The sequence below is a fragment of the Corvus moneduloides genome, chromosome 9 (genome assembly GCF_009650955.1).
Source record: "Corvus moneduloides isolate bCorMon1 chromosome 9, bCorMon1.pri, whole genome shotgun sequence".
Taxonomy (NCBI): Eukaryota; Metazoa; Chordata; class Aves; order Passeriformes; family Corvidae; genus Corvus; species Corvus moneduloides.
Genome location: NC_045484.1, coordinates 5,965,469 through 5,977,589, shown reverse-complemented (window position 1 = coordinate 5,977,589; position 12,121 = coordinate 5,965,469). Strand labels below are relative to the sequence as shown.

Genomic DNA, 12,121 nt, shown 5'->3' with positions numbered 1-12,121 from the left:
CTCACTAGCAGGGCCCTTCATGTTTAGCTGGGAAGGGTGTTACATGCAATGGCTGCAAAGAACAAGGTTTGGGGCTGCTCCATGGGATTTACTCACTTATTGCCCCAACCAGGCTCTGGAAATGCTGCAAACCACAGACACCAACCTCAGGGGCTGAAATTCTTGGTATTTTGCTGCATCTCCCCATCACTCCAGGGGCTTGCAGTGGCTGTGTGCCAGCAGGCACGGGTAGGGACCCTCCATAAGGTGTCCCTTGCAGCAGGGCAGTCTCGCTGGGAGAGGCTGGCAGGCAGGAAAAGCCCCGGGATCTGCTGGAACAGATTCTTCTGTGCCAGAATAAAAGGTTGAATATTTTAATAAGCATTAGCCACATGTTGAAGGTAAAACGAGCTGCTTGCTTTCACTCTCTCTCTTTTGTTGCTTTCACTCTCTCTTTTTTTTTTTTTTTTTTTGTTTGTTTGTTTTGGTTTGGTTTGGGGGTTTTTTTGGTTTTTTGTTTTGTTTTTTTTGTTTGTTTTTTGGGTTTTTTTTAATGCAGATGAACTGGAAGCTTATTAACGAGATGAGGGGCTGGAGCCTAATTAGCAGCAGGACAAGGGAACTGTGCTGGAGCTGAGTCAGCGAGGGCGAGAATCGCTGGCGCGGTCCCTGCAGTCACCGCCCGCCGCTGCCAAACTGCCCCCCAAACCAGGAGAATTGGGCAAAACCCAAGTGGTTTTGGAAGGGTCGGGGGAGATCAGCTTCAGTTTGGGGTCTTGTCTGGACACAGCCCACGTAGGTCACCCCAAAGCCACCATCCTGGGTTTATTCTCCATACTGGGTGCGTTGCAGCTAGGATTTTACAGTGTTTCCAAGCATACACTGAATATTTGGGAGCAGTGCCACCCAGCCGGGATGGAGCAGGACTGAGGTATTTGTGGTGTGGGCTCATGGTACCTCTAGCGGGGGTGGGCTGCTTTAGCCCCTGCGGAATTTGTTTTAGGGAGTATTTGCTTCTTATTATGTCTCTTTGCATTCTAAAGAATCATCTTCCCCCCAAAAATGCTGGGAAGAAAACAAAGGGAAAAAAAAAAAAAACCAACAAAAATCAGGAAAACTTCTTTCTTTTCTTTTAAATGATCTTTCTTTTCTCCCATCCTTCTTCCTGCCACCTTTCTCTGCTCTGGAGGTTCCTGGAAGCAGAGGAGAGACCAAGCCGGTCCCAGCGGTGCAGGCAGGGGCTGCCGGCCCTGCCAGGGGCACACGGGGGGACGGGGAGTCGACTCCGCTCCGACTGAGCCAATAAACCACTCTTGTAATTTGCACCTTCGGAAGGCGACAGCAGCCGTGCGGCCCCAGCGTTCATTTGCATTTTTAATTAGCTGGGCTCTCCCTGCGCCCCTCAGCTGCCCTGCCCGGGGCCAGCGATGGCTGCAGGCAACGGGATTGAGGCTGAACTAAGGGGTCTGGTGGCCCAGAGGATGGGCGAGTTGGCAAGGGAGTGATGACATTCCTTTTTTTTTTTTTTTTTTTTTTTTTTACCTGTTTTTTGATATTTTTTTCTTCTCCTTCGGTTTGGTCTAGCCCTGCCTTTGTGCCATCCATCTGCCCTCTCCTCTGGGCTTCTTCCTCGCCATTCTCCTCCTCTCCCATCATCGAGGACCCCCCACACCACTATCCCTGGGTTCCCTCTTCCCACACAACCCCTGGCACTGCCAGCGCACAGAAAGATGCCACAATTCCCCTGTAAAGCTATTAAAACTCTACATCATTAGCAACAATTAAAAGGTGCAGCACACATCCTCAGTAGCTCATGCCCGGGGGCAGGATAATTTATTTTATTTTATTTTATTTTATTTTATTTTATTTTATTCTCGTTTGCCTTTATTTTGTTTAATTAAATTTTATCCTATATTCATTTTATTTTACCTGTATTTTAAAATCTTATTTTATCTTTTATTCTTTTCTTTTACTGCATTGTAACTTTATTTTATTTCACTTTATTAAATTTTTTAAATTTAATTTTATTTTTGAGGCCCAAAGGATGGGAAGCATCCCTCCTCCACTCCATCCCCATGGTGCTGGCAGAGCAGGGACTTCCCACCCACCCCGAGGAAGGTGGGGGGGCTGCCTGCATCCAAGGCACAATAAAATATTTTACTACAAAGCAGAATTACTCCAAAGACTGATGGGCTGACTTGTGAGACCCACTCACATTTATGGAGGTCGTAAGTTATAGACTCCTGGTGAACTGGAGGAAAACATAACCCTGGCCTTTTATAGGCGAAACTTCTGCCGTATATTAAATTCTCCTGCAAACGGACGGGGCTTTACTGCAAACTGTAACTTTAACACCTCCCAGCCCCTCGGTTAGGAGGGAAGGATTATTAATAACGTGGGTGTGGGTCGCCAGCCCGCGCTGTTTGCCACAGGGATGGTGGCAGTGGCCCTTGGCTGCAGCTCCCGGTGTGGGAGCGGGCAGGGAACATTGTGGGATGCCAGTCCAGGGATGCCGGCAGCGCCCTATGGGGAAAAAAACATGCCAGAGGCATTGCACCGGTCAGGACATGCCCCAGGGAGCTGGGGAGGCACCTGGAGCATCCCAGGACACAGGCTTGTCACCAAGCCACCGGTGTCTGCTCACCAAAAGCCTTTTGAAGCTTCTGCTGTGGAAATTAAGTGGGGCTCAGTGCATGCCGTGTCTTCTTCTCCACAATTTTTTGTCTAAAATACTGCAATGTGAAATGGAAAAGTGCAGGAGCTGCACCTCGGGGTTTGCTCCCACCCAGGGCTGAACTTGGTTGCCCCAAAACAGGGAAACAGAGATTAAAAAAAACCTACTGACAAGTGAGTGGCAGGGGACGAAGGGAAAAGTGTGGATGCAAAAAAGGGGAGGGAAATAGCAAGGAAGAGGCAAACAATCCAGTTTCGTATTTGTGGGTTTCCCTTTCATCCACAAGCAGCCGGAGTAGAGGGAGGAAGGGAGGATGCTGCATCCAGCCCGGCTCCTCAGCCACTCCCAACGCTTCAGGAGGCTGCGTGTGCCCTTTTCGCACCTTAAAATCACCTATTTTGGGCAGAGACGGACAAAGACATGAGCTGGGAGAGGAGCCAGGTGCTCAAGCCCACCCTGGCCCCCAAAGGACGTGTGACAGGATCCCCCAGCCCCAAGAGCATCTGCGCACCCTTCCCAGCACCGCTGCCCGCCTCGCTGAGGCGATTCCCTCACCGGAGCCCGATGAGACTTAGCATTTCTCTGTTTGGAGCCGGGATGAGGGTTTATTAGAAGGGAACAGCTGGGAGCAGGCTGATATTTAAACTGGTATTAGGAGAGCAGCGGCGGAGGGAGATAATTCCTGGGGCGGCGTGGAGCGCGGCGCCGGGGAGCTCCGGGGGGCTCTGCCAGAGAGCGATACAGTTAATTTGCAGCCGGAGCTGGAGGCTGGCCCGCGCTGATATTGCCGTGTTATTTAGAAGAGAAAGGTCAGGCTGGAGATTGAATAATCATTGACAAGAAATCCATGGGGGAGCGGGGCGGCAGCTCCAGGCAATCGCCAGCATCCCCGTGCTGCCTTCCCAAGGGGATTCTTCCCATCCGCTCGGGTCCCCGTGAGGTGTCAGAGGTGTTTGTGGCTGATTCAGCCCCGCCTTTCTCCAGCTTGGGAGCTGGGGAATCACAGCCGCCCCCTGTTCCATCTAAAACCTCTGTCTCTAGGGACAAGGCAGAGCTGTCCTGGTTTTCATCCTACGCATAGGCTCTTTTTTAAATTGCAAATTATTTTTAAATTTAAAATTACTTTTTTTCTTCTCAGATTTTCTTTTCGATTTTTTTCCTCCTTTTTTAAACTAAAACCGCCCAGGGAAAACAGGAGAGGCTTGTAAGCCTTCCCCTGCTCCCCAGGCCTGCCCCAGACCTTGGTGTGATAAAGAAAATCCTCTTTCTACCTCTTTTTGGAAAGCAGTGCACTAACAAGTCCAAGAAAGCAGTGAACCAGCAACAAAAGGTTGAATTTTTTTTTTTTTTAATGGACAAAGCCACGTGTCCAGGAGAACTTGCCTCCTTCTGCACAGGGAAACTGAGACATGGGGGAAGGCACCAGGGATGCAGCGCCTCAGGGAAAATCCCAAATCGCCTCCCTCTGGCTCCCATGGTCACACCACCAGGCACAGGACCCAACATAAGGGTATTTACTACCTTTCTTCACCCCCTCACTGCACCCCAAAACCTTCCTGCCCCCGGTACCCCAAGGGGAAAACCCCAGGCTTATTTTCCTCTTTTTCTTCCCCAAAAAATACACCAGGTTTGGTTTCAGGGTTTTTGGTTGTTTTTTTTTTTTTTTTTTTTTTTGTTTTTTTTTTTTTTGCAACAAAAGAAACTATTTATTTGGAATATGCATTACCAGTACAAATCAGGAAACTGTAAAACCTACACCTTGTTAGTATCGTCATAGAACATAAAAGTTTCAATTGGGATCAGAAAGACAGAGGCCTTTTTCTTTACAGAAGCAGAAAAGCTTAAAGTTTCAAAACCAGGTTGGAACAGAGAGTCTTTTTTTTGTCTTTTTTGGGGGGGGGGTGTTTATTTTTTTTATTTTTTTTCTTTTTTAATATTTGGAATCCATTAGGAAGAGAGAAAAAAAAAGATGGGGGAAAAAAATAGAAAAGAAAAAGCAACTCTGAACTGGATCACCTTTACAAAGGACAGAAAGGCCTTTGCAAGAACAAAAAAAGCAAACTGACAAAACCAACCCCCCAGGCAATGTCTGATTTACATCGTCTTAATAATAATAAAATAATAATAATAATAAAGGTGTACAAAACCAAAAGAACTCCAAGAAACCTTGGGACTAAAAGTAACACCCCAAACCCTAAACCAGTCAGTGATGTGAAAAGCTCAGGTGTTTTGGGAGGAGCAGGAAAATGTTTTAAGAGAAAACTGAAGTGATGCCAACCAGCACCTTCCTCAGCACTCCTCCTCGAACCCCACTCTGCAGCCACTGGGATTTGGGGCTGGATTTGGGGCCATTTTGGCCATGTCCCACCCCTTGTCCCATCTCAGCACCCTGATGCAGCCAGGGCTGGGGGCCAGGCTGCGAGACCTCATCTTCAGCAAGGTCCATGGGCGATGTGAGGTTGGAACATTCCTTGCTCCAAACCCTTCAGCTTTGGGACACTGGGATCCAGGGCAGAGCATACAGCTATCTACACATCTTGGGAAGGATTCCTGCCCTTGCATCACTTCCACGCAGCTCAGCAACATACCCAGAATGGAGACCCATGGGGGCTCAGGACTTGATTCCCCATCTCCTCCCCCAAAACCCCTCGGAATTCCATCTCTCTTCGGAGATGTAATCCCACTGCTCAGCCCCAGAGCAGCCACGCAAGGATCTTCTGGAGCTGGGATGTGAAAGGACTGGGGAGAAGAACTCCCCCCCAAAACACCACCATCACTTTTCACATCACTCAGGTCACAGCTCAAAAATGCAGGGGAAGCGGCAAGGCCATTGTCTCAGGTCAAAATAAACTCAGCATCATCATCATCATCATCATCATCATCATCATCATCAAAGCGCCCCCCCCCCTCCCCCCCATCCCAAATAATGCCAAACAAACAAAAAGGTTCATTTCTGGGTCTCAACGTTAAGAAACATAAAGTGTTAGATTGTACCTATTAATGCTCACTATTCCAACCATTTTTTTTCCTTTTTAAAGTTTTACAAAATGAATTACCGTCACTTTTTAAACATTGTGAAAGAAGAAATGAGTGTGCACAACTCTACACTTTTCTAGCATTCTTGAACTAATTCACAAATGCAAGAAAATGGAAAAAAAAACCAAACCATGGGAAAAAACAAACAAACAAAAAAAAGGAGGATGAATGTAGGTAGTTTGATGTTATAAACTATACAGGAATGAAGCGCCTGTTGCCACAGAAAGAACAGGGACAGGACCTTCCCCCTGTTCAATTTTGCGTGCTAAGAGGGTCATTTTTTATTCTTTTATTATAAACACTATTAAATTCCGACTGCGTTTTTGGTTTTTTTTTTCTCCTTTATCTGAATATACAAGAACATTCATTATCAAATGTTCGTTATCATCAATACTACAAAGAACGAGACACAAATCGCAAGAAACAATGGAAAATGTTAATAAAGCTGAAAGAATCATTGAGTTTTTTTTGTGATTTTTTTTTCATTTTTATTTTTTTTGAGTTTCTGCAGGTTTTTTTTTTGTTTGTGGTTTTTTTGTGGTTTTTTGTTTTGTTTTGTTTTTTTGGTATCGAAGTCAGGTTTTTCTGGGCAGAAAAAAAAATAGTAATAAAAAAAAGAAGAAAAAAACCCACAACACTTGGGGCTGGAGCAAGGGAGGAGAATGGGGAGAAGAAACAAAACCCAAAAAATAAAAAAAGCAAATAAAAAGGCAAGCAAGCAGCTACACCAACACAAACTGGAGGGACCAACTGGGGAACTCAGGAGGGGATTTGCAAAGTACCGTGGAGGAGTGAGGGCCCAGCCCACGCAGGGGGTGCCTGGGCAGGGGGATAGGCAGGAGGGGCAGGAGGGGCAGCAGGGCAGGGGAGGGCAGCCCCAGTGTGGGCTGGCTCCAGCAGGCAGTGGTTTTGGTTCATTCCTGGTTGGTTTCCAAGAGGGACACTGGCATTCCCGAAGGCATGGCACTGTTGCCGCTTGGGAGAACAGGCCTGACCCAGTCCCGTGTCCCTGGAATGCTTTGCCAGAACAGGTTCATGTAAAATAAGCTGGAAGTGGACGAAAGGCAGCACTGAGGGACGCCACGGGAAGAAGGGGAGAGTGGGAAGGTGCAGAGCTCGGGAAGGTGGGCAGCACCTCCAGACTGTCCTTGCAGGAAAAGAACCTTCTCCATGCTCTTGACACACAGCTAGGAGGCAGCCCTAGGCCCCTCATGTCACATCCTGTTCTGCCACAGGGTCCTCACTCCTGGCGTGGATGCAAAAGGAGCCGGAAGTGTCACTGCTGGACCCATAAAGCCCCTGTGCTGCAAGGTAACAGTGTGTCAGAGCTGTGGCCACACCACCACTGTGCCCTGCAGGCAAGGACTAGTATTTTTTCCAGCAGAAAGGTGGAAATATTTTTGGCAGAGCTCTAATTTTAAATGGTTTCTGCTTAATGCTGCTCCCTCCTGGCAGCTCACACCTTGAGACCAGCACAAGCAGGGTGGGCATGGACATTCAACAGCGTGAGGTATTGATCCCAAGGGATACTGAGATCCATTATGAGGTGTCAGACATCCTGCACCCACACCAGTTCCCAGCACACCCAGGGTCCTGACGCAGGCTGGCTCAGCCTCCCCACACCCACTGTAAGAACTGATGGCCAGAAGTCCCACCTGGGCACATAGCTCAGCCTGCTGCCCAGGGAAACTGGTGTTGCCTCTTCCTGCTCTTCCATGAAAGCCATGTCCTCCCAGCATCAGCCTGAAGGGGCAGGATGAAGCCTCGCTCGCCAGCCACCACTGCTTGTCCCAACAGTGGACCAGAAAAGCTGTGCAGAAAATCCCATGAGTTCTTCCATGGCCACTGCCCAGGGTAACTCCTGGGATAAAAGCAGCAGCTTCAGCACACAGACACCCCTCAGTGGGGCACCCACCTGTCCTACAGAGCAAACCTGTGGCAATGAAGCATTATCAAAAGCACCCGAGACACTCAACCCAGCACTTCCAGACTTCCAGCCTCTGGCATTCTGCTGCCCATCCCTCGCTACCAGCTCAGCAGGGCTTTGGGAACACAGGGGGTGGCATAAACCTCTGTGGGTCCTGCCTGAACTGGGGAACCCAGCTCCTCCTCTCCTGCAGTGCAGCACCTCCTGGAAACAGGAGCCAACACCCTGTGACACCGTCCTCACCAGGAAAACTCGACCACCAGCCCCTCTAGCTGTTGTGAGAGAAGTGCTGGTGTCCCATCAGCCATCCATGCCTGATCCCACACAGCTCCATGAAGGTGTAAGCACCTCCATTATCAGCAATGGCTGCTTCTCACCTGCCTCTGCCTCCCCATCCTTCCCTCCTCTTCTCTCCTCCAACAACCGGCAGGGAGGACAGCAGGGTTTCGTGGCTCATCCAGATCACAGCAGCCAGCGGGATGGATGCTTGGCCAAGTAGGGCTGGGACTGGGAAGTGCTGGCGGTTTCCCTGGGGCTGGGAATGGCAATGGGAATGGTACCTTCTGGAAGTGAATGGGAGCAGACTGGCTCCTTCTACGTACATGGGGCCTGTGCCATCTGCCCTGTCCCTGCAGCACCCAAGAGACAGCTCACTGGGGCAGGGCTGAGTGCAGGAGGCTGCGGAGATGAGGCGGGAGCAGATTCCCTATGGTGGCGATTCCCTACGGAGAGGTAGCGAGAAAGAAGGGAGGCAGAGGGGCTGCCTGCTAGCGAGGGAGCAAGACGTGACTGAGGTACATTTGTGGCTCCTCAGAAATACACCCAGCATCAGGCTGTATACTGCTCTGGGGTTGGTTTTCGTGGTGGTGGTGGATTTTTGCTTCTCCTCCTTAAAATCCTTCTACCTTCAGTGGGTAGGGGGGAGGGGAAGGGAGTGGTGTTGTGGCAGTGGCAAGGAGGGGGAGAGCGGCTTCTACCCAGAAAAGAAAGGGAAGAGAGTATAAAGAAGTGTCCAGATTGGCTGAAAAAAGCATCCCGACGAAGAGAAGAGAAGAGAAGGAGTCTTCTTGTGTGTGCTGATTGGGTTCACCTCCAGTCTGACTGCTGCGGTGTTAGGAGAGGCCCCCTCCCCTCCCACCCCCGCCGGGGCCTGCTCAGCCAGGGATGCAATTTGCTGGGAGATCAGTTGGACGTATCAGAGTGAACGCTGCCAGGGCCTTCTGTGGGGGAGGTCACCGATGATGGGGTAGTAGCGTCTTGCCAACCTCCATTAGCCTGCAGGAAGCGACACACAGACACATCAGTCACCCAGTGGGCACAAACAGCCCTACACAAAGCACCCATTCACCTCAGACCCCCTGCCCCCAGCTTCTCCCTCAGATGGGACCAGTGTAGGAGGCAAAGATGTCCCCTCTGACTCCCCCATCCCACCCCAGACCACAGGGCTCCATCAGTGGGACAGGGCAGAAACATTCCTGTTGAAAACAGATTTTGATAAACTGCAAGTGCTCACACAAAGTCCATCCCTTAAAAAACCATGTTTCTCCAGAACCCCAAGCTCTGGTCATTTGGGGGTTTTTAACCCCTGATTATGACCCTTCCTCATATGGAAGAAAGAAAATAGCAAACACCTCACTCCAGAACCACCAGCCTGAATGTTATCTGAACCCAAGTGCTGTGAACACGCAGAACAAGCAACAGGTCCCGTGGAACTGCTGAGCTGTGCCCCCCAGAAAAGCTCCACATCTCCACCTCATCAAGGGAAGCCAAGCCACAGCGCAACAGAGGTGCCACCATTATATCCCATCTGAGGGCTCATGCAGCAAAGCATGGTAGACGACATGTTTCTTCTCCTAAAAACAGATGCAGAGCCAAATTCTCCAGGCACTCCAGAGCTGAGCTACCTGAGGGCCCTGGCTGCCGCAGGCAGGAGCCAGCAGCGCACAGAAGCTGCTCCTCCGTGGCTGCCATCCCCTTTGGAGAGGAGCAGATGTCACACCCAACCTCCTCTGCCTGCTCTGACATTGATTCAGTGCTTAGCTAATTAATCCTTCCCAACCACTGCCCAAGCTCCAGTTGGCAGCAGTTGCTGTCCCGCTTTAGACATGCCCAGGCTGCTTTTCCCACTCTGGCTGTTCCCCTGCCTGCTGCATCATCCAACGCTGGCCCTGCCAGCTGGGACCCTGCACACCCCAAAGGGGTGAGGGTAGGAAAATTCCCCACCCTGAGGTGCTGCTGCCCAGCTCCTGCCTCCCTGAGAGGCTGCTGAGATGGGAGCAAAGAGCTGATCACAGGTGAGCCACAAAAACCCTTGTTTGAGGAGGCAGACCACCTCACAGCAGGCATGCACAAAGCAAAAAAGACAAGAGGTGTGCACACCCCTTCCTGGGCTTGTGTGCTCTTCCATATGTGCACGGTTCAGGCAACAGCAAGGAAAGCAGGAATCATGACCTGAGCTTGCTCACAGGTTAGCAAACTCCACTTCACCTTGCGTGCAAGTGTGAAACCAGACTATGCACAAGCATTAACCAGCCCCGTTTACCCCATGCCCACTGCCCCCACCAGCTCCCACCCACACCCAGGCCCTGACCCACCATCCCTGCACTACCCGAGATGCAATATCCACCCTTACACGTCTTGGACTGCTGCAAGAGGCAGCAATTACTGTAGATAATCAGCCCAACAATGACAGGCCGCGTAAAGAGAGACACAGAGCCAACTCCGCCGCCCTGAGACTGGCATATTCAAGTACACTTAGGACATTAATAGCAATTTACGTGCCATCAGTGAGAGAGAACCACAATAGCTGTGCTGGCAGCCTCTTATTACCAAGCCTGTTATTTGTTGGAGTTACAAGCTATAATCACAACAGAAACTTTCAAAACCCTTATCTTCCGTGACGCACCAAATCTATTTCAGAGCCGTAATTGCTATGTCACTGGACAGTTTGCTGCTTAATGCACTCAGATGCCATTTAGTGTTTGCAGGGTCGTTATGGCAAGCAGGAGGGGGGAGAGTGGTGGGGGCTGTGTGGAGCAGGGCTCCGGCCCTATTGTACTCAACTATTTTTAGCGAGGCTTTTGCCTGCCAGCCACGGCTGGAAGGAGCAATTGAGCAGTGGCTGCACGTTCAGCACCCTGCTCCCCAAAATCCTTGGAAGGTACTGTAGACTGGGAATGAGCCTTCCTGTGCTTCAGGAGTTTGTGTGGCTAAACACAACCTTGGTGACATCCAGTGGGAAGTCAAGAGAATGTTGGGGAGAGGCCAACCCAGCCTGGGAAGGCTGTAAGTTGTGGGTCAAGTGATGGAAAGGAGGACCCAAGGTTGGCTGTGACATCTCAACACCATCCTTTGGTATAGAAAAGCCCTCCATGAGGAGGCCAGATCCTTCCCCAGGCAGAGGGAATGCAGGCACCATCCCCACTCACCCTGGAGTTCACTCCATTGCTGCACGGATCAAGCCACATGTGGGATTCATCCAATTCCACCCGGATGGCTCTACCTCTTCCAATCAGAGAGATCCCTTGGGATTTGACTGTAGTAAATCAGTTGGGATCTCCCTCAAGGACAAGGGAGTCTTTTGAGGAGGCTGCTGCTCCTTGCAGAGCCCCTGCACATAGCGGTGACTTCTTCAGATGTCACCTTCTGGTGTCAAAGCACAGGCAAAGCCTTGGTGACTGTCCAAGTCTGAAGCCCCAGCAAATGATTGCTGAAGCAACTTGTTTTGGTGCCCATTTCCACAGGTCTCAGCTTTTTTGTCACCTCCAGCAAGTCTGGCTGGCTCCCTGCCTGGGCCTCCTACATGGGGCTGGGAGATGACTTTCAGCCAATTTTTAAAGGAGCCTTCTGCTTAGCACGGAGGCTGTCCCAGCATCCCACCTCCTGTGACCAAATCCTTGTCCCATCAACAACGGCACAGGGTGTCAGGTCAACCTCCAAACCCACCAGTTACCAGCCAGTCTGACAGAGCAGCCTCAAAGCCTTTTCAGACCTCTGAGCTTTTAAGAGCTTCTATCAGGGCCTCCTTACAATATGCATTGAAGGTCTTATCATCCACCAGAGACTCCAGCCTTGTCTGGACATCCCTTCCCAAGGATCATGGCCAGGCATCCCTGGCCATCAGAACACACCAAGGCATCCCTTATGGATGGAGCTTGTGCACTAAAGCCCTGCCAGACCAACTTCTATACCCCAGCTGGTGGCCATGACCATGAACCAAAGCTTGACCATGATGGTGAACCGCAGCTGGCTGAGGAACAGAGCAACCACTTTCTTCCCAAGGCTCAAATTTTTAGAACGAAAGATCTCGGATCAAGTAAGGAGCTCTCAGCTTCTTCATGTACCAATCTTTGTTGGCAAGAGTGGATCCAAAACTTCCCATCACACCGAGCCACTGGCCACTACCATCCAGGTCACAAACACACTGCTCTGTGAACAGGCACAGGTCTGCACAGCAGTAGTGTTAACTCAAGAACTTCACTGTCTGATGAACTTTAAGAACAGCT

The 12,121-nt window shown here is 50.3% G+C and overlaps 1 protein-coding gene across 2 annotated transcripts in view; it reads right to left on the bottom strand.

Annotated features, from left to right (window-relative positions):
* Nucleotides 1–4,308: 4,308 nt before the first annotated feature.
* Nucleotides 4,309–12,121, bottom strand: part of PBX1 (PBX homeobox 1) — a 129,776-nt gene continuing 121,963 nt past the window's right edge. Inside the window, exon 9 of one of the 2 annotated variants that reach the window (XM_032117199.1) lies at nt 4,309–8,891. In XM_032117199.1, coding sequence (XP_031973090.1) covers nt 8,799–8,891 — 93 coding nt within the window. In that variant the 3' untranslated portion in view covers nt 4,309–8,798. The remainder of the gene's footprint in view (nt 8,892–12,121) is intronic. The other variant, XM_032117200.1, reaches the window with a different exon arrangement.